The 19615-nt window shown below is 35.4% G+C and overlaps 1 protein-coding gene across 5 annotated transcripts in view; it reads right to left on the bottom strand.

The window, feature by feature from the left end:
• Nucleotides 1–19615, bottom strand: part of LOC141534887 (uncharacterized) — a 132356-nt gene that overhangs the window by 23483 nt on the left and 89258 nt on the right. For all 5 annotated transcript variants that reach the window (XM_074254501.1, XM_074254499.1, XM_074254503.1 and 2 more), the window contains one exon: nucleotides 12813–12900. In XM_074254501.1, the coding sequence (XP_074110602.1) occupies nucleotides 12813–12900 (88 nt within the window). The remainder of the gene's footprint in view (nucleotides 1–12812; nucleotides 12901–19615) is intronic.

Genomic DNA, 19615 nt, shown 5'->3' with positions numbered 1-19615 from the left:
GAGTGGAACCCGGGTTCGATCCCAGTACGCACCACTATTTTTCAGTGATTATACTCAAAAATATGTGCGTTACATTGCCAGCCTCTGGATGTGGCAGAGATAGCCGGGCGGCACACGTCGGGCTTGGGCGATCACACATTTTAGGCTACAACCTAAATGGGTGACCTCTCTAGTCAGCGTTGGCTAGCGCGAGGGATCTCTGCACAGTAGGAGAAGGGCCTAATGTTCCAGTGGTCGATAAAGAAGAGTTCTTATAAATCACTGTAGACTTAACCCAGCTCCGACTGTACTAACATGGGTTTTCTCTGTGGTTTTCCCATGTTACTGTTCCCATGTTACATAGCCGAGTGGTGAGGATCAGGGTGAATACGGTACAGAAGGCACAAGTCGGTCCACAGCCGCAATAAAAAGTGGAGGAGTTGATTCCCCAAAAAAGAATGGGGATATCAGCTTTGTAAAAACCAGAAACGGTATACAAGTAAAACGAAAGTATATATATATATTAGGGTGCTTTTTTTTTCCAACTATTTTTTTTTTTCGGTGCCATCGTGGAATTTTGTAGCAAGTACCCAAAAAAAAAAATACCCTGAAAGTTTGGGCCCTTAATATTAATATTAAGACCTCGACGTTGGAGTTTTTTGCTTTTGGATTTGATGTGCTCATCTGTTAGGGTGGTATATTCTTACGGATACCAGAGAATAGATATCAATTCTAGTGAAAAAGAATAGACCTATTTTTTCTTGCTTCACAGCATTATTTTCAAATTTGAAAAATGCTAACCGTAAGATGGACGGTGTGGCTTAATGTATATAGAATAAACGAAAGTAGAAATTTAATATAGACCGGATAGCTCAAATGGTGGATTAGCCGACATGTCATCGGAACGTTATGGGTTCGATATTAATATAAATTATTATAAATAATATTAACATAAATTCAAACATCTTCTGTAAAAAAAAAGAATTAGTTTCAAATATCCGGTCTATACTAAATTTCAGTTTCGTTTATACTATATACATTAAGCCACACCGTCCATCTTATGGTTAGCATTTTTTCAAATTCGAAAATAATGATGTGAGACGGGAAAGAATAGGAGTTACGGATAATTATTACGTGAAGCGTTCCAATATTCACGTCACAGTATATTTTGGTGGGAAACGTTTGAGAAAGGATTTAGGAAAGGAACTTCTTAATGTGAGTGTATAGAATAGACGAGAAAAAATTCAAATAGCTTGGACTGGGATTCGAATCCAGAACCTTCCGATGACATGTCGGCTACGTTACCATTTGAGCTATCTGGTCTATACTAAATTTCACTTTCGTTTATTCTATATACATTAAGCTATACCGTCCATCTTACGGTTAGCATTTTTCAAATTTGATAAAAAAAAAAAAAAAAAAGTATATTTCTAATGTATTTGATCTTAAACTTGTGATAAATTACAAGAAATTACAACAAGCAAGTAGCAAATCACAACACGAGCAAGTTGCAAATCACATCATGCAAGTAGCAAATCACAAGAAGCAAGTAGCAAATCGCAACAAGCAAGTAGGAAAACGCAACCAGCAAGTATATATATATATATATATATATATATATATATATATATATATATATATATATATATATATATATATATATATATATATACATATACATGATTCGAATGGTAAAGAAGACATTGATTTGATACCTAGCAGGTGGATCACGGAAGAAAGTGATGGATTTTCATGTCAATATCCGCTATATCATGATTATAATAAACTGGAAAAATATGCTCGAGAATTACGTTTTGCAAAAAAAATTCGTCAACATACACCATCAAAATTCTGACTTACGCAGGTAACATTTATTTTATTTTATATTATTTTTTTTTCGTTTGATTAATTAGGAATATTTATTTTATATCAATTATAATGAGTATATTATGAGACTCGAAATCTATGTCAAAATAGATAGTTATAAGCAAGGACAAAGACGCTTAAATCGAGCGTTTACAACTTTGGCCGTGAAAAGTAAGAACGACGAAAGTAATAATCACTCTAGTGGACTGAAGCTAAAAATACTGAGTGATGTTGGAGTTAAAAAGGATTTACATAGTATATTATCTATGCTGAAGAGTCCGAATCAAACCTCCACTCCTTGAGAAGAAAAACTTTCACGTATGGAGAAACTAAATCATGGTACGGTATTTTTTGCATTTAAATACCAAATCGAAGGTATGCAAAGTTATTATTCAAATGAACTCTGATATCTTACATTAAAAAATGAATATTATTAAATTAACTGATAATAGAAATTAATCGAAACATGATTAAGTTTATTTACTTTTTTCTGGGTTAAAAAATTATGTACATTTATATATACTTATACATAATTAGATATGAAAAATGTCTCTATATCATTATATATAATTATATAATATTAGATATAATTATATAGAATTATTTCCATAATAAAAAGAAAAAAAAACCGTCACGCGTGGGAACAGAACCTAGGACCCAACGCTTGAAAGACTAATTATTTACTTGTTTACCTATGAGACTTCCTCGAAAAGCAGAGTTTGTAACATCTACAAGTAATGCAAATCGTGTACATGATCGATGCGTAATGAATAAAATTTTTCATTAAATTTGTAAATTGTTAATTATCAAGATTCACTGGAACAAAGATTTATTGACTATTAATAAATTAATTTATTCAAAGACAATTATTAAAAAACCGAATTCTATCACAGCTAATAATTATCTTTTATATTTTTAAATATTGAAAACGTTATTCATTGAGTGAATTAAATTATTATCATGTATTGCCGCTATAGGGTTATGAGAGGTGTCGAAAGAAAACAGCTTTCGCTTTCTATGTCAAGTAATTATTTGTTAACAGTTAATAAATATTTGTTAAATCCTATGATATTAAAAAATTATTTGTTAACAATAAATAATGCTTATTTAATGTAAGCAAGTCCTTCTGTCAGTGTATATATAATAATTATATCTATATGTAGATTTATAAAACTATCTATGTCTACATAAAATCGCCAAATGTTTCTACGAAATGATAAAGGTGCTCCGTTGTTTTAGAGTTTATTGTTCGATTAAGAGGCTCAGCCGCAATGAATTCGCCCCTGGGGGACTCCTAAATTAATGATTCGCACCTGAGAACCGCTTGATCCCGCAACTTTTAGCCAATCAAAAAAATCCAACGCTTTGTATTTTCAGACGCTTGCGCATACCGAGTTACTCTGACGTCACGATCACGCCAGATGTATCGATTTATTCTATTGGCTATCGATGTCGACATCGATAGACCGAATTTTCTGATTGGTCGGTTGCTCCGCTGACATGCGCAGTCCGCCTTCTTTCCGAAGCTAACGAGAAAGAAGACGGATTATTATTATTATCTTTTTACAAACACGCTTTATAGTAGTCGCTTCGCCATTTTATAATTGCTTTTCGCTATTTCTAAATTTCCGCTTATTTTTGCTAAACTAATAATATAAGTTGCTTACTAAATGGTACTTAATTTATTTAAGCCTGTTTCAGATAATTTCAGTGTTATTTGTGCAGTGATTAACCACTTTTTACAGTGCCGAGTTTGTAAACACCACGTGCTAACCGGCATCGCTTTTTAACACGCTTTTATTAACTTCACCTGTATGTTTGTATGTTTGTATGTTTGTATGTAACTCTCCTTTGCATAAAGAGACTACCATCATGATATTATTTAAATTTTGATTATTATCAACCTAGAACCCAGGTGATGACCTTCCTAGTCATCCTCTGATGACCATCCCGAAGTTATATCTCGAAGCTATTTGTAATCTTTCTAGATCATTCCAGAAATTTCTAGACTTTTCAGGAACATTCCATACCGATTTCAGCCGTTGCACACGATTTGGAATCTTTCTAGATCATTCCAGAAATTTCTAGACTTTTCTAGAACATTCCATACCGATTTCAGCCGTTGCACACGATTTGGGATCTTTCTAGATCATTCCAGAAATTTCTAGACTTTTCTGGAACATTCCATACCGATTTCAGTTGATCATGCAGTCATTTATCTGGGCTCTCGGCTGTTTGCTGCGGGACAAGCATACGTAGCACTCAGCCGATGCAGATCTTTGGACGGGATTCGAATTGAGGACCTTGATTGCTTCAAGTTGACGGGTAAAACACTATGTAACAGCGAAGCATTAGATGAAATGGAACGACTAAGAAATAATTCATAATAAATATAGTTTAAAAAAACTAAAAAAACACGCTTTTAAAGAATATTTTGAACTAAAAAGTTAAAAATAAATATAGTTAAAAAAAACTAAAGAACACGCTTTTATAAATAATATCGAACTAAAAAGTGGAAAATAAAAAGTGGAAAATAATTTTAAAAATAAACTCAAAAAAGTAGTATATAAAAAATACTAGCAGAACTGAGAGAAAAGCGTGGGGCGCTCGATATATGAAAATTATGGCACAAGGCGCCCCACGCTTTTCTCTCAGTTCTGCGAGTATTTTTTATATACTACTTTTTTGAGTTTATTTTTAAAATTATTTTCCACTTTTTAGTTCGATATTATTTATAAAAGCGTGTTCTTTAGTTTTTTTTAACTATATTTGTTCATTCACGTTCAGATAAATTTATCCGCTTTTATAACGACAATCTGCTAACCTTATAATGAAATATTAAGTGTAATTAGTGTAAATAACGTTACAGTTGATATTATTTATGATATTTCCGCAGTTTTAATTTTGATAAACAGTCTAAACCAGATCCGTTGTTTTCCCGCTTATTGTACATTTTACATTTATAATTATTTTAAAATTAAGACAATAATAGAGGTAGAATCAGAATTGAGAGATAAAATTTTTATGGAATTATTTATTTAGTATATGGAACTATATATTGCTGAAGGGCCTGGGTAACAACTTTGGAACTTAAAAAAACTATTAATTTTTGTGAAATTTAATTTTAATATAAGTTAATACATTTTCTATTATTTCATTCTCAAAATACTATAAATTGAAAATTATGAATCATTGGAATAACAGACTCTTAGATAAAAAATAGAATGTTCTATTTAAGTGATCACAAGTTCTATATGTAAGTAATCATCAAGATCTATAAGTAATCACAAAATACCCAGTGGTGTAAAAAAAATTATATACAATTACATACGATTCACATATTACACACAGTTATATATTACGGTGTGTCATTTTTGGGAAACTATTTTTACGTCAAAAAAAGAGGCAAAATACTTTCAAGAATGTATAAAAAGAAGCCTTTCAAAATTTGAGCTCTTAATATTAACATTAAGTGGTGCCTGTTCTTAACTTTCAATTTTTCATTTAAATAACATAGAAAAAAAATTTTGATTTTTTCTTATTTTTGGAGCTTGACATTCGAGCATTGTAAAAATGAACTGACAAACTATTTCTGTAGGAAATTGAATGTTCTACAAAAAAGCTAGGAATTATTAACATCCCGCTAAGAAAATTAAAAATTTTCAAATCGGGTAGTTATTGGATTCACCCCGGTTTTCGAAAATCGAATTTTCATCAGATCTCGACGTTTTGAGGTCCAAGGAAGCTTCCCTGACTATTCCCGCGATGCTGTCTGTATGTCTGTGCGTGTGCGTGTGTGTGTGTAACCCTTTTATAACTTTTGAACGGCTTGACCGATTTCATCGCGGTTGGTGCCATTCGAAAGGGCATAACCAAACTTAGATTTCCTGAAAATTTGAACCGATTCGGACGAGTAGATTTTGAGAAATTGTAAAAAAACTACAAAAAAAATTTTTTTGAAGCGTGTTTTTTTGGAATAATTTTTAAACGGCTCTACCGATAAATTCCAAAAACTAATCAGCTCTTAACATAAAAAAACCACGTCGATTGCCGCCAGTCAAGTCAAAATCGGTTGATTCGTTCGTGAGTTATCGTGAACGAAAGAAAACCGAAAAACGTGTTTTTTCGGGGTTACTCTGAAATTTTAGGTTCGATCAATTAAAACCTAAAAATAACTTATGAGGATGATGAAACTGCATCGAATGCCGCCAACCGCGTGGAAATCGGTTGATCCATTCAAAAGTTATCACGATTTGAAAATTCCAAAAATATTGATTTAATAAACTCCGATCAAACTTTTGAGCTCGGAGAGCTCAAAACTACACGAAAATTAGATTTTTGAGCTGGAAGAGCTCAAAAACATATTAAGTGCAATATCGAGCGCTTAATTACGAAAGTAGCGGGAAGTTGCAGGGATGGCCGTCAGGGTCAACCGTTTTCCTAATTTTTTTTCTGGGGTATGACGGCCCACTCCCCAGTTCACTCTATGAATCAATTTTTTTGGAAACTAGTAGTGATGATCTGAAATAAACAAATTTTTATGTAACAAATATAACCGGTATTTATTTATAACAAGATATACTAGTCACAAAAATTAAGGGATATAAAAAAAATTCCAAATTTTTTGGTGATTTTCAGCGAGCTGTAACTCCGAGGAAAATGATCGCACAGAAAAAAAAAAAAAAGCAAATTGTAGCTCCAAGTGTCTAATTTTTAGATATGACCATGAAAATTTTTGTCATCGTCAGGTCTGGAGAAATCCTAAGAAAACTACTGAAAAAAAATTTTTCGAAATTTTTTTTCGTCTTAAAAAAGGTCTACGGGCTTCAAAAAATTTTTCGATTGTTTCGTTTAAAAGCTCTTTTAGTAAATTTAATACCCTTTAATTTGACGTAATCAAAAGCCTGTACGATAATTTGCCGCGGAGTTATCGTCAATCAAAGCAAAAAGTTTTTTTGAATTTGGAAATCAATAACTCTGGAAATAATGACCGTATAGGAAATCGAAGGAGGGTTTTGAAAACTACACAATATTCTCTATAAGAGAACGTAAACCGCTTTTGAAGAAAAAATTTTTTTGAATTGACAACTCGGACTGAAAAAAGACAAAAATTCGCATAATTAAGGATATTTGGATAACTTGGTATAACTTTGGATAAAATGGATGAACGAAGGATATCGTTGGTAATTTTTAACTTCAAAGTGTCCCCTAAAATCCCTAAGAAATTCAAAGCGCTGCGATTTTTTGTTCATAGTGCCCAGAAGCTTCAAATTCTGTGTTTTCGCAAAAATCACCATTATGAGCAATTTTGTGATTTTTATTCATTTTTCCATTGAAAAAAATTTTTTTTTTTCAAAATTCTTTATTTTTTTCGATCAAAGAAATTTATTTTTCAAGAAATTTGAAAAAAAAAAAAAAATTTTCATTTTTTTCGAAAATTTTTTCGAAAATTTTTTTTATCAAAAATTTTTTTTTTTTTTTTTTTTTTTTATCGTCTTCAGAATGCTTCACTATTGTCAAAAAAAATTAACTCAATTTTTTCTGTCCGCTACAACTGCCTTAGTTTTAAATCTCATTTTAAAAATTCAATAAAAACTAATTGATATACCCCCCGCGGAGTTCGGCTTTTCCTCACACAAAACTTGAATTTTACGTTTTCTTTTTAGCCTAAATTCCTTACGTGAATTTTATGTAAGCTTTTCTTTGATAAGCACCTTTTGATATGTCTCGTCGACATTTAGCTGCCACAGATGTGGCTCGCATTGTTACCCTCCTTCAAGAGGGCTACAGTCAGGTGGAAGTAGCAGCTTCTATGGGAGTGAGCCAGTCCGTTATCAGTCGGGCCTATGCCCGATTTAACGCGACTCAAAGTTACGATCGTCGTCCGGGTCAAGGTAGACTACGAATCACTACCGAGCGTGATGATCGAGCTATCATTCGAGAAGCTCGTCGAAACCCTACTGCGCATGCCCACGATCGCTCATCAATTTCGCAATCGTCGACAACGTCCTCCCCAACAACACATATCGGCATCGACGGTTCGAAATCGCTTTCGAGAGCAAGGACTACGCGCTAGAGGCGCAAATCGCGTGCCTATGCTCACTCCACGACATCGCCGAGCCCGATTGGCCTATGCTCATGATCATCACCATTGGGGTCGTAGACAGTGGACCAGTGTATTATGGACTGACGAATCTCGATTTTGTCTTCATGGCAGCGATAGACGATCTCTCGTTTGGCGCCGTCGTGGAGAACGAGATCGGGATGGTTTTACGAGACCAGTTACAGCTTTCAATGGTGGATCAGTCATGGTGTGGGCAGGCGTGTCCTTCAATACCAGAACCCCGTTGGTCATCGTTCGTGGGACGTTGACTGCCGATAGGTACGTCGACGAAATTCTGGAGCCACACGTCCTGCCTATGCGCACACGCATGGGGGCAAGACGGTTCATTTTGATGCAGGATAATGCTCGTCCTCACACTGCAGTTCGTACGCGATCTTTTCTTCGCGCCAATAACGTAACAACGCTTAATCATCCAGCGATGAGTCCTGATTTGAACCCAATTGAGCATGTTTGGGACATGCTTGGGCGTCGATTGCGGCGAGACTATCCGCAACTGCACAATCTTCATCAGTTGACTCAAGCGTTGTTACGTTGTTGGCAAGGAATTTCGCAACGTGATATTCGACGATGCATCAACATGCAAGAGCGTTTACGAGCTGTGATTCGGAACAGAGGTGGCAATACACGGTACTGAGCAGTTACTGCCGTGCGTACAGAGGTCATTCGGCAGCTGCAAACAGACAAACACGCAAACAAAGACACACACACACACACACACACACACGTGTGTGTGTGAGAAGCGTAAATCCGACCGAGCAACCTCCACGTGGTACGCTTTGGGTAACGCTAATGCCGGCGGTAAAACAACAGTCGAAAAAAATTGAGAAAATTTCGAAAAAAATTTTCGAAAAAAATTGAAATTTTTTTTTTTTTTTTTTTCAAATTTCTTGAAAAATCAATCTCGTTGATCGAAAAATAAAGAATTTTGAAAAAAATTTTTCAATGGAAAAATGAATAAAAATCACAAAATTGCTCATAATGGTGATTTTTGCGAAAACACAGAATTTGAAGCTTCTGGGCACTATGAACAAAAAATCGCAGCGCTTTGAATTTCTTAGGGATTTTAGGGGACACTTTGAAGTTAAAAATTACCAACGATATCCTTCGTTCATCCATTTTATCCAAAGTTATACCAAGTTATCCAAATATCCTTAATTATGCGAATTTTTGTCTTTTTTCAGTCCGAGTTTTCAATTCAAAAAAATTTTTTCTTCAAAAGCGGTTTACGTTCTCTTATAGAGAATATTGTGTAGTTTTCAAAACCCTCCTTCGATTTCCTATACGGTCATTATTTCCAGAGTTATTGATTTCCAAATTCAAAAAAACTTTTTTGCTTTGATTGACGATAACTCCGCGGCAAATTATCGTACAGGCTTTTTGATTACGTCAAATTAAAGGGTATTAAATTTACTAAAAGAGCTTTTAAACGAAACAATCGAAAAATTTTTCTGAAGCCCGTAGACCTTTTTTAAGACGAAAAAAAATTTCGAAAAATTTTTTTTCAGTAGTTTTCTTAGGATTTCTCCAGACCTGACGATGACAAAAAATTTTCATAGTCATATCTAAAAACTAGACACTTGGAGCTACAATTTGCTTTTTTTTTTTTTCTTTGTGCGATCATTTTCCTCGGAGTTACAGCTCGCTGAAAATCACCAAAAAATTTGGAATTTTTTTTATATCCCTTAATTTTTGTGACTTGTATATCTTTTTGCTCGAATATTTTACAAAGTGTATTTTTTCATTAACTTTATTTACAAATTTAACTAATTACATTATCATTCACTATCAAAGAAACCCATTGGTTGCTGATAATGATTACAGTTTTCTCACTTTTTTATTTTTCTTTCTTTTCATATTTTTCAATAAGAATCATTATCCAAGAGACGACTATAAAGAATTACTGGAACTAAGCAGTATCTTTTTAGGTGGTGGAGGTGATAAAGTTCAATTTAAAGCCCCTGGCGCTTGTCACCATGCAAGATGGCTTTCAAAAGCTCTTTATTGTTTCAAGATATATTTATTTCGTAAGCAGTTTAAAGTACCAACGAAAGAAACAGATGCTTTGCGAAAAATTTGTGTTTTTGTTGTATTATTTTACGTGAAAATATGGTTTACTGCTCCATACGCGATAAAAGCCCCAAACTCAGACTTACAATTAGTAAAAGATCTTATCGAACATCGAAAAATTCATCCGGAAATTGCTAATGCAGCTCTTGAAAAATTATTTAAACATCTATGGTATTTGCATGAACAACTTGCTTGCTTGGCGCTGTTTGATAATACAGTATTACCAGAAGAAAAATTGAAAATTGCGAAAAAAATTAATGGTATTCCCGCTGTATAGCAATCGAATAAGCATTACTCAGAGCCTTACAAAACAATTACTTCACTCAGTGAAAAAAACATCAGTGATTTTGTGACACCAAATTCAGTTTTCATCTTTAAACAGTTTAACCTTTCATATGAATTTTTATATTCTAAATTTCATACATGGGAATCAAATTTTGAGTACCAAAAATGTTCTGAAACATTCAAAAAGTTAAAAGTTGTAAATGATACTGCTGAGCGAGGAGTAGCTCTGACTCAAAGATTCAATGAAGCTTTCACCCGCAATGAAGATGAACGACAAAAAGTTTTTCAAACAGTACAGCATCACCGTTCGCAACATAAACTGTGTACTAAATCAACTTACAGCATAAAGAAAATGGTGTAAAATATTTAATTTATCGTATTTGATCATACATGTAGTTGAGTTCAAAGTTACATAGACCTGATATCTTAGTAATTTATTTACAAATAAAAAAACTTCAGAAAAATACAATTAAAAATTTTTTTCGTTGAATTTGCAACTTAATCAATAAGTAATTACTAATTATAATTATGATACGAATAAAAAAATCAATATTTTTGAAGATTTGATTCACCATTTTGTGGAAATTCAATGCTACGTAAACTTCAATGACTAATATCTCAGAAAATATCGATCTTAGTGATTTGGTGGTAAGGACCATTTTTGTAGAGAATTGAATTTCCTACAAAATTATCATTTACATTTTTTCTGTATGTCTTGTTGTTTATGAGATAATGAGTGAATAAACAAGAATTCTATGAAAAATTCGGTTTGGCGGTCCGTACTACCCCACCAGTATGAGTTACGACTTCGCGACAATGGACACTTTTGTAGAGCATTCAATTCTGAAAAAAACCCGTCCATGGTCAAAGCGATGCTATGAAATGCCACTGAGCTATAGAAATTAAAAAAAAAAAAAATGAAAGTTCTGGTATATTTCAAATGGGAAATCTTCACACGCTGTGTAGGAGTACTTAATATTAATATTAAGGGCTCAAACTTTCAGGGAATTTTTTTGGGTGTATTTCCAACAAAATTTCGGGATGGGAGCGAAAAAAAAAATAGTCGCAAGAAATACGCACCCTAATATATATATATATATATATATATATATATATATATATATATATATATATATATATATATATATATATATATATATATATATATATATTAGGCTGTATCGAGAAAATCGACTACGTTTTTTTTTTAAGAATGTACTAAAAATCTTGTTGATAATACTGAAAAAATACGCCAACCCTACGGACAGCTCTTAATTTTAATCTTAAGATGTCTCGCATCACAATTTTCCATTTCCTATTTAAATAACATGGGAAAATCTGATTCTTCAAGTTTGGAATTTTGTCGCTCTGCAACCAATTATTAAAGTTGTAAATCATGATATATCTTCATAGAAAATTAAATCATCTACAAGAAATGTCTTTGATAAATTTTTGAATAATGCACTCCTTCCAAAGTTATCCTAGGTCAAAGTTGATACTATTGTAAATTGTGAGAAATTTTTACTTTTTGGAGCTCTACCATACTTAGAACAATATTTTGTCACAAATAAGCGTTTTCTAAACTTTTCGGGGATCCACAACTGTTTTTTTTTTTACTATTGGTTTATATTAAATTTTTAAAGTTACTGAATTTGTTAAAAATTGTCATTAATTTAAAAAAAAAGTCAATACTACAGTTTTAAGTTGGTTCTGGTTAGTCGTTAGTTAGGCTAGACGATCTCTGTCACAATACAGTCTTTGTGTTGAGTAAATTAAACAGTTCTGGTTAGCCGTTAGTTTGGTTATAGTTTTTAGTGATTATAGTGTGTGTGAGTGAGTGCTTAACTTGTTAAATTTTATTGTCGTTAAGAAATACTGATCAGATTGCTAATTAAATTGTTATTGTTCAACAGCATTTTCCTCCACTCTCTCTATCCTAAGATAAGTTTTCTCTGTTCTGAACCCGTTCTAGGAACCGTGATAATAAACCTGATGGCGCCCTAATAATTTTTCTAGTTTGTCGATAATTTTAAGTTTGTTCATTAATTGGTTAGGGGCTAATTGGACAGTAAAGCAAAACTGTAACAGCATATTTGCTATCACAGACATCATCAAAATGCAGGTAGTGACGTAACATAAACATGAAAATATATATAATTCCGTACTCACACTAACACGCGCGCTGGCGTGCGTACGTTAAATCTAGTAAAGGAGTATAAAAGACATTTTTTGACGAATTTTGGTGAGTGACATATTTATATTGTAACCGAAAGTTTTGCTCTAAATTACAACATCATATTCGGACTTGTGAACCAGTGCACTCGATGGCTGGTAAGAAAAAACGTATTCTCCATCAAAAATTGATTTTTTGTTTAAGAATTATGATCATATGATTTTTTCATGTTTCGGACTCGTAGGTGAGGTATAATTTTACTGACATGAACTTGAATGTAATTATTATTATGAATTAATTAATTAATCAATTAATTACCTGAGAGAAATTAATGGAAATATGGTTACATTGGTGCTGCAGTTTTGACTCTGGTTGAAGCTCATAAAGTCAAGAGTCTCACAATTTTCTGAAATGTAATTACATATGTTTAATATCCTATACAAAAGTGATGTAAGAATAATATTGTTTTTTGTGTTCCGAAGGTCAAACGTCAAAGCAGACTTTGTGCGAGCTTGAGGAAAATACATTAGAATTTGTTGCAAAAATCTGAGACAAAAAATGTCACCCTTCAATAATCCTGCTAGAAGGAGTACTGAGGCACAAATTCTTCTTTCTTCTAAAGCTAATATTTTAGCATCAACACAAATAGTATGGTTATCAGGAACCCTTTCAGGATAAGTACCATATTTTTTATAGACGTACTATCTTAAGAATTTACGCTGAATTTTTTCAATCCTAGTAATATGAGTTTTTTTATGTCGGTGACCAAACAATTGACGCGTACTCAAGTTTGGGTCTCACAAAAGCTATAAAGAGGGTCTTAATTACATGAAAGGTTTCCAAGTTTCTTGTTAATCTAATTATGAATCTCTATGTTTTAGATGCTGGTAGTAGTGAATTGACTAAGGTAATCTAACGTGATGGTTGACACCGGGGGATAGATCGAAATGTCGATCAATGTTCAGGTTTTGAGGCTCGTAGCTGATTTTCCCCTCCTCGTGTCGTCTTGTAACGTCACAGGGGCTATACATTGATTTAGGTAATGACGGTAACGGAAATTTCGGGTGGTAGTTCGCCAGGCTGATAAAATCGGGACATTTTGCAGTGTCGCAAAACATAATTATCACGCTAGAAATAGCACTAAATTACATGTTAATCATAGTAGAACACATACTGCTAAAAAATCAATAACATACCAGGGTTTTCAATCATATAAAAAAATACCCGAAAACATAAAAAAAGAAGAAACACTTGATAGTTTTAAGCGTGCCCTTAAAATTAATGTAAAAACCTGTGATTATTGGTCGGTGAAATAAATAATTAAGTTTGAAATGATTGAGAAAGAACAGAGCAATGAGTTAATTTATCTTATATGTAATAACAATATAATTATTTTATATATTGTATTGAGGAGAGCTCATTTCTAATTGTTAGAATAAAAAATTTTCTGAATTCATATGATAAAAAATTATCTCAAAAAATTGTATGACGAAGAATAGCTGATGCTAACAAATAAATATATTATGATTATTATTATTTTGTTATTAAATGCTCAGGGGGGTTGTCCCTGAAGTCCGACTCTCCGAGGGCCCAGCCTGAGCTCCATCCGTTACTGCTGGATCACTCCGCACACCATGGCGGTTACTGATCACAGCAGGACAAAGTCATTTCCCTAAGTAGACGGAGAGAGCCTAGTATAACAGCCTTCTGCATCCTAACTGCCAAAAACTCAGCTTTTGATGAGCAAGCTGGAACTTTGGCAAGTGAGGATACAAAAGACTGTTTCATCCCTCCAAGGACGTCAACATTTAGAACGACAAGGTTGACACGGTAACCTGGGTAAAGTTTGCCAATTTCAAAAAGGAGATTCTGATATATTTGTCTTTTGTGCTCTTCTTTGTCTGAGATGTTATATTCAGCCGGGGCCGAGAACTCAATGACCAAAATGTCACGAGTGGCCTTGTCGAAGAGCACAAGATCAGGTTTGTTGTGATCGATCCGCCGGGTTGTTGCAAATGGCATGTTCCAATAAATTTTGCAACTGTCATTCTCAACAACCTGGGGAATATCACGTGGCAGATAAGGCAGCACTGGTGTCCCGTCAATACCGTAGCAACAACGAAGATCGTAGTACAGTACTCTCAGGGCAGCATTGTGACGCTCTATGGATGCACCTCTAGCAAGTACAGGACATGCCGAGAAAAGGTGCATAAGCGTCTCCAGACGCAGGACGTTTCCGGAAGCTGCACCTGGAGCAACTTGCTACGGTACTCAAGAGTGTGAATAACACCATCATGGCAGGCAAATATGAATCCTTCAGTCTCGGACATCAGGCCAGCTGACTTTAAGAAGAAAAACGTCAGCTGGGTGGACAAGCCATAATCACGCACGTGTTTATAGAATACGCTGTGCTAGGACTTGTCCATCAGTTCGCCAAAGAGTAGATTTTTCTCGGCGTTCCTAAAGACGCTCTTAAATTCGTCTTTTCGGATTTCCATAAGAACGTTTATGTCTCCAAAAACAAGGGTTCTTGCCGCATATATTGCTGCCTTATACAAGAATGACTCCTTATACACATTTATATGTTTATGTACAATTTGCACAAGAAAGTCATCCTCGTCTGCAGTGAAATTGACAACTTCGTGTGTTAAACCCAGGACCAAACGGTCGTGACGCCGCTCCAAACTCTGCAAACCTCTCCCACCGATGGACCGGAAGAGGTATAATCTGGCGACTGATGAATTGGAGTGCATGCTCCGATTCATATTGATAATCTTACGGGTTTTGATGTCGAGATCTCGTAAATCCTTTCGGGCTTATTTCAGGACACCAGAAGAGTATGACCGGAAGAGTATATAGTAAGACTAGAACAGCAAGCATATAAGTAGCTGAGACTTTATTTTTGCCGGAAAGTTCAGAGGACCAAATTTTCCGGAGTCTCCTAACATACTCGCTCTGGAGAGTTGCTCGGACTTTAGAGACCGCATGCATGCGGTGCTCTTCGATTCCTAGATACCTATACAACTCTCCAGCGTCTAATTGTCTTAAGACGCTTCCATCTACTAACCCGACATCATCACCTGTATCAGAGCACTTACCCCTCGTCAGATGTACGACCGCACACTTGTCCAACCCAAAAGACATTCCGACATCTCGTGTATACTCTGCTACGATATTAAGGGCCGCCTATAGATGATCTTCATCAGCACAATACAGCTTCAGATCATCCATGTAAAGCAGATGGGTGATCGAATATTTTCGATCACCCGGAGGCCCCACAGAGTACCGACGAGTTTTACGGAGAGCAACAGACATAAGCAGCAGTGAAATGCAAAACACCAGAGGGCTCAAGGAATCGCCTTGGAAAACCCCTCGTTTGTACTCTACAACTCCGGTTATTAGCAATGCGTTTGCACTTCCAATGTGAAAGCACGTTCGCCAGAGCTGTATCGTACGCCGAATGCATTCCACAATTTCGGGATTAACCCCTAGGCACTTGAGTAGATATAAAATCAACTCATGGAGAGTTGAGTCAAATGCCTTCCGATAGTCAATCCAGGCCATTGACAGGTTGCGTTGATCGTAGATCGCATCTTGTAAGACATATCGATCCACTATCAGGTTCTCTTTGCAACCTGACAGGCCTCTGTTGCTGCCACGTTGTTCATATATCTGTTACCACACAGGTTTGATCTCCTGTAATATACGGTTATTTAAAATTTTTGTAAAAATTTTATAAACTGCATTCAAGCAGGTGATAGGCCTGTAATTCTTTGGGTCAGACAAGTCACCTTTTTTGGCATCAGTACGGTTCGCCCTTCTACAAGCCAGTCTGGAATCGGTTCGTCAGCTCTAATGTACGATGTAAATATGCGGGCCATATGGAGGTGGGTAGAAGTGAACTTCTTTCACCAGAAAACATTAATGCCATCTGGTCCGGGGCAGCCCAATTTTTGCTGCCATTTAGAGCTGAACGAACTTTATCCACACTGACTGCAGGACTCTCTCCATCAGCTTTCTGTCGACGGTGTTCCTGACAGAATGCTTTGAAGTCGTGCATAACTGGAGTATTGGCGTTCACGTTTGGCTGATCTCCATACAGCTCAGTTCAAAAATCTTCCACCCGATCAGGTGTTGGATAATTTCCGGTGTCTTGGTCGTCAGAAAGCGTGAAAGGCTGGATCGAAACAATGAGTTTTCGACCAATCTCTTCAGTCTTTTCTCTTATGACTTTTTGGCAGTCACTAGAGCCCGCAATTTATTAAGAGACTCTTCCTTGATGACAAGAAGAGTACTCTTATTCAGTGTATGATGACGCTACCGAAGTTCAGCAGCAATGCGCCGAATTCGGGGAGTGTATGCTCGTTGAGTTGTTTCAAACTCAATCACAAACTGAATGCGGGAGACCTGTTTCCGGGATCTGTCAATTTTGATGCCAAGTTGTGAGATGCGCTGTCTCAACCTTGCCTCGATCGAGAGACAACATCTCTCTCTCGGAAAAGCCGAAACCGCTGCACCATACACAACCTGGCTCACAGTGAGCAGGGTGTAATCTTCCAGGATGTCTGTACGGAGATCTTCATTTACCACATCAAGCTGTTGTTGAGAGTAAGTTATCTTTTTAGATATACTTACTTGCCGTCCTACAAAGGGATTGTTGTTGTCCAAGGAGGAACGGCGTCGCTCTTGGTTTAATTGCGCCAGATACGAAAGTCTATTAGACTGCCTTCTATCCAGCACAAGTAATCTTCTGTTACGCCGAAGATGAGCGGCAGAGTTACGCAGGTGTTGAGGCGAAAAATGCGCTAGCTCCGGATGCATATCACTCCAAAGAGTGTGCATCCGGGCCATATAACCGCTCACCCCCGGCCCGCTTCGTTGGTAGCACACCAAGAGATCGACTCGTAGTTCCTCCGTCCACTTAAAGTTTGTCCTTATAGCGCCAGGGTCGTCAACGTTTATCGGGTCCGGCGTTCTCCTCCTACCTGATAAATGGTCTTCATCCAAAAAGGACCGGTTGTGGGGAGCACTTCTGAGTGTATTTCTTGTAGTTACTTAGTTTTTCCATGCAGTGGGTAGTTGGCCCACTGCACTGGCTGCGTCGTTCGCCTACAGACGTGGTGTTATGGTCTGCGTTTCCCGCGAATTATTATTATTATTATTAAATCATACAAATGTTATTTATGTGTTTTTATTTTTTCGGAGTTATGGTTTATAAATAATAACGCAAAGTTAAAGTTGATTAGAATTTATTAAGACTTCCGTACAGTCGCACAGATCGTTAAGATACCTAAAAAGAGATTAAACGAGTACACAAAAGATGCAGACGTTCCCTGATGAAAAAATGAATTAAAAAGTATTGGAAATAACGAAATTTGAATTTTTGTCATTACTTCTGAATACTTTAAATACTTTTGAATTCTTTCTCTTATGGAAGATTAATATTGTCAATAGCTTTGAATTCTTTTTTTTCAATCAGAGTTCTGAACCCTTAGTACTCCAGTAGGAGGGGAGAGGCTGCGCAATGAGCGCAGTAGAGTCAAATAGCATAGGCGCTACCTGTACTATTCCAACACTTCCTCCCGACTATGTTCTATTTGAATTTCATTTTAATTAAACATATAAAAAGTACATTTCTGATATTTCTTAAATTTAAATCATCTTATTAATCAAAAAATATTTCAGTCAAAGTTTTCGGTGTCCAGTCCACATCGAATCTTTTTCCTTTGGCCACTTATCTGTCAGTCATTTGGAATTGGATTCTAATTTTCGGATTTGGCACCTGTAAAATATCAATGGTTAAAATCACTTGTTATATTCATGATTCTACTCGTCAGTCGTTTATGCAGTTCAAATGCAAGCGATTTTGATAATAAATCAGCGACTTGATCTTTATACGATACCCAATTAATTTTAACTAAATTACGATCTACACATTCTTTGACATAATGTTCTCTTGTCTCAGTCATGTAACGTAACTTATTACTTTCACTCGTTTGAACACTCGTTAGTGCTGCTTTGTTATGTCACCATAATTGCACAGGATAGAATGACTTGTCCAGAAAAATTTTTGACGAGTTATTCATAGCAACCAGTTCTTGACTTGCTTCATTTATCGTAACATATTCCGCCTGACACGTTGATAACGCAACATAATTTTGTTTGTGCGTTTTCCAAGCCACGGTATCACCGTATAGCTAAATTACACCCCCACACGTCGTTTGTGAACCTTTACAATCGGCATAATTTGCGTCGGAATATACTTGCATATTGTTACGTTCAGCTGAACAGGTTGAACCTAAATGTTTTGTTCCTTTTAAGTATCTAAATACCCGTTTAACCATTTGCCATTCGTTTTCTGTTGGATTTATTTGACGTCTACTCAAGACGTTCAAAGCGTATGAGATATCTGGCCGAGTCGCTCCTGCCAGATACAGTAAACTTCCTACTACTTCACGACATGGTATATTTTCTTTTGCATTCGTCAGTTGTGATAACTTGTCGTCACAATCTTCCTCTATATTTTCCTGTCTTCATTAGCTACCTAAGTGGTTACCATCGATGTTCTTTAAGGATGTAACTCGTTCATACTAAATTTCAACAATATTCTATCAATATACAGCTCCTGAGTAAGAGTAATAATTTGTTTCTCGTGATCTCTCCCAATAGAAAATCCCAGGAACTCTTTTGGCTTACCGAGATCAGTCATTTCAAACTTACGCTTCAATTCGTTCTTTACTCTGTCCAATTTACGTTGATCATTACTCGCTATTAAAATATCGTCTATTAAAAAATCGCTATTAAAATATCGCTATTAAAATAAGGTAGTTTTGATTGTCATCGCTGCCAAAAATATTCTTGAAATGAACTCATTCTAAACTTCTATAATTTCTTTTAACTTTAATTTTGACCATCTGATTTAACGTGATTTTATGTTTTCTAAGTTGATCTCTTACTATTTATTTATCGAGTCTTCGAGATAATTAGTAAGTAAGAAGATTATAGTTATTAAAAAACAATGCGCACACTTTCCTCAACTGCGCACACTTACCCAAACGAATCCGTATACTTACCCGCAAAGTGGGTCAAGTCTGCGCATTTTGAGTTTCTGTCATTAATTG

This window comes from Cotesia typhae, unplaced genomic scaffold (genome assembly GCF_013202065.1).
Source record: "Cotesia typhae breed Kobodo isofemale line unplaced genomic scaffold, CoteBio_Ctyphae scaffold_13, whole genome shotgun sequence".
Taxonomy (NCBI): domain Eukaryota; kingdom Metazoa; phylum Arthropoda; class Insecta; order Hymenoptera; family Braconidae; genus Cotesia; species Cotesia typhae.
The sequence above is the reverse complement of the archived record's forward strand: the minus strand, read 5'-3'. Positions and strand labels throughout refer to the sequence as shown.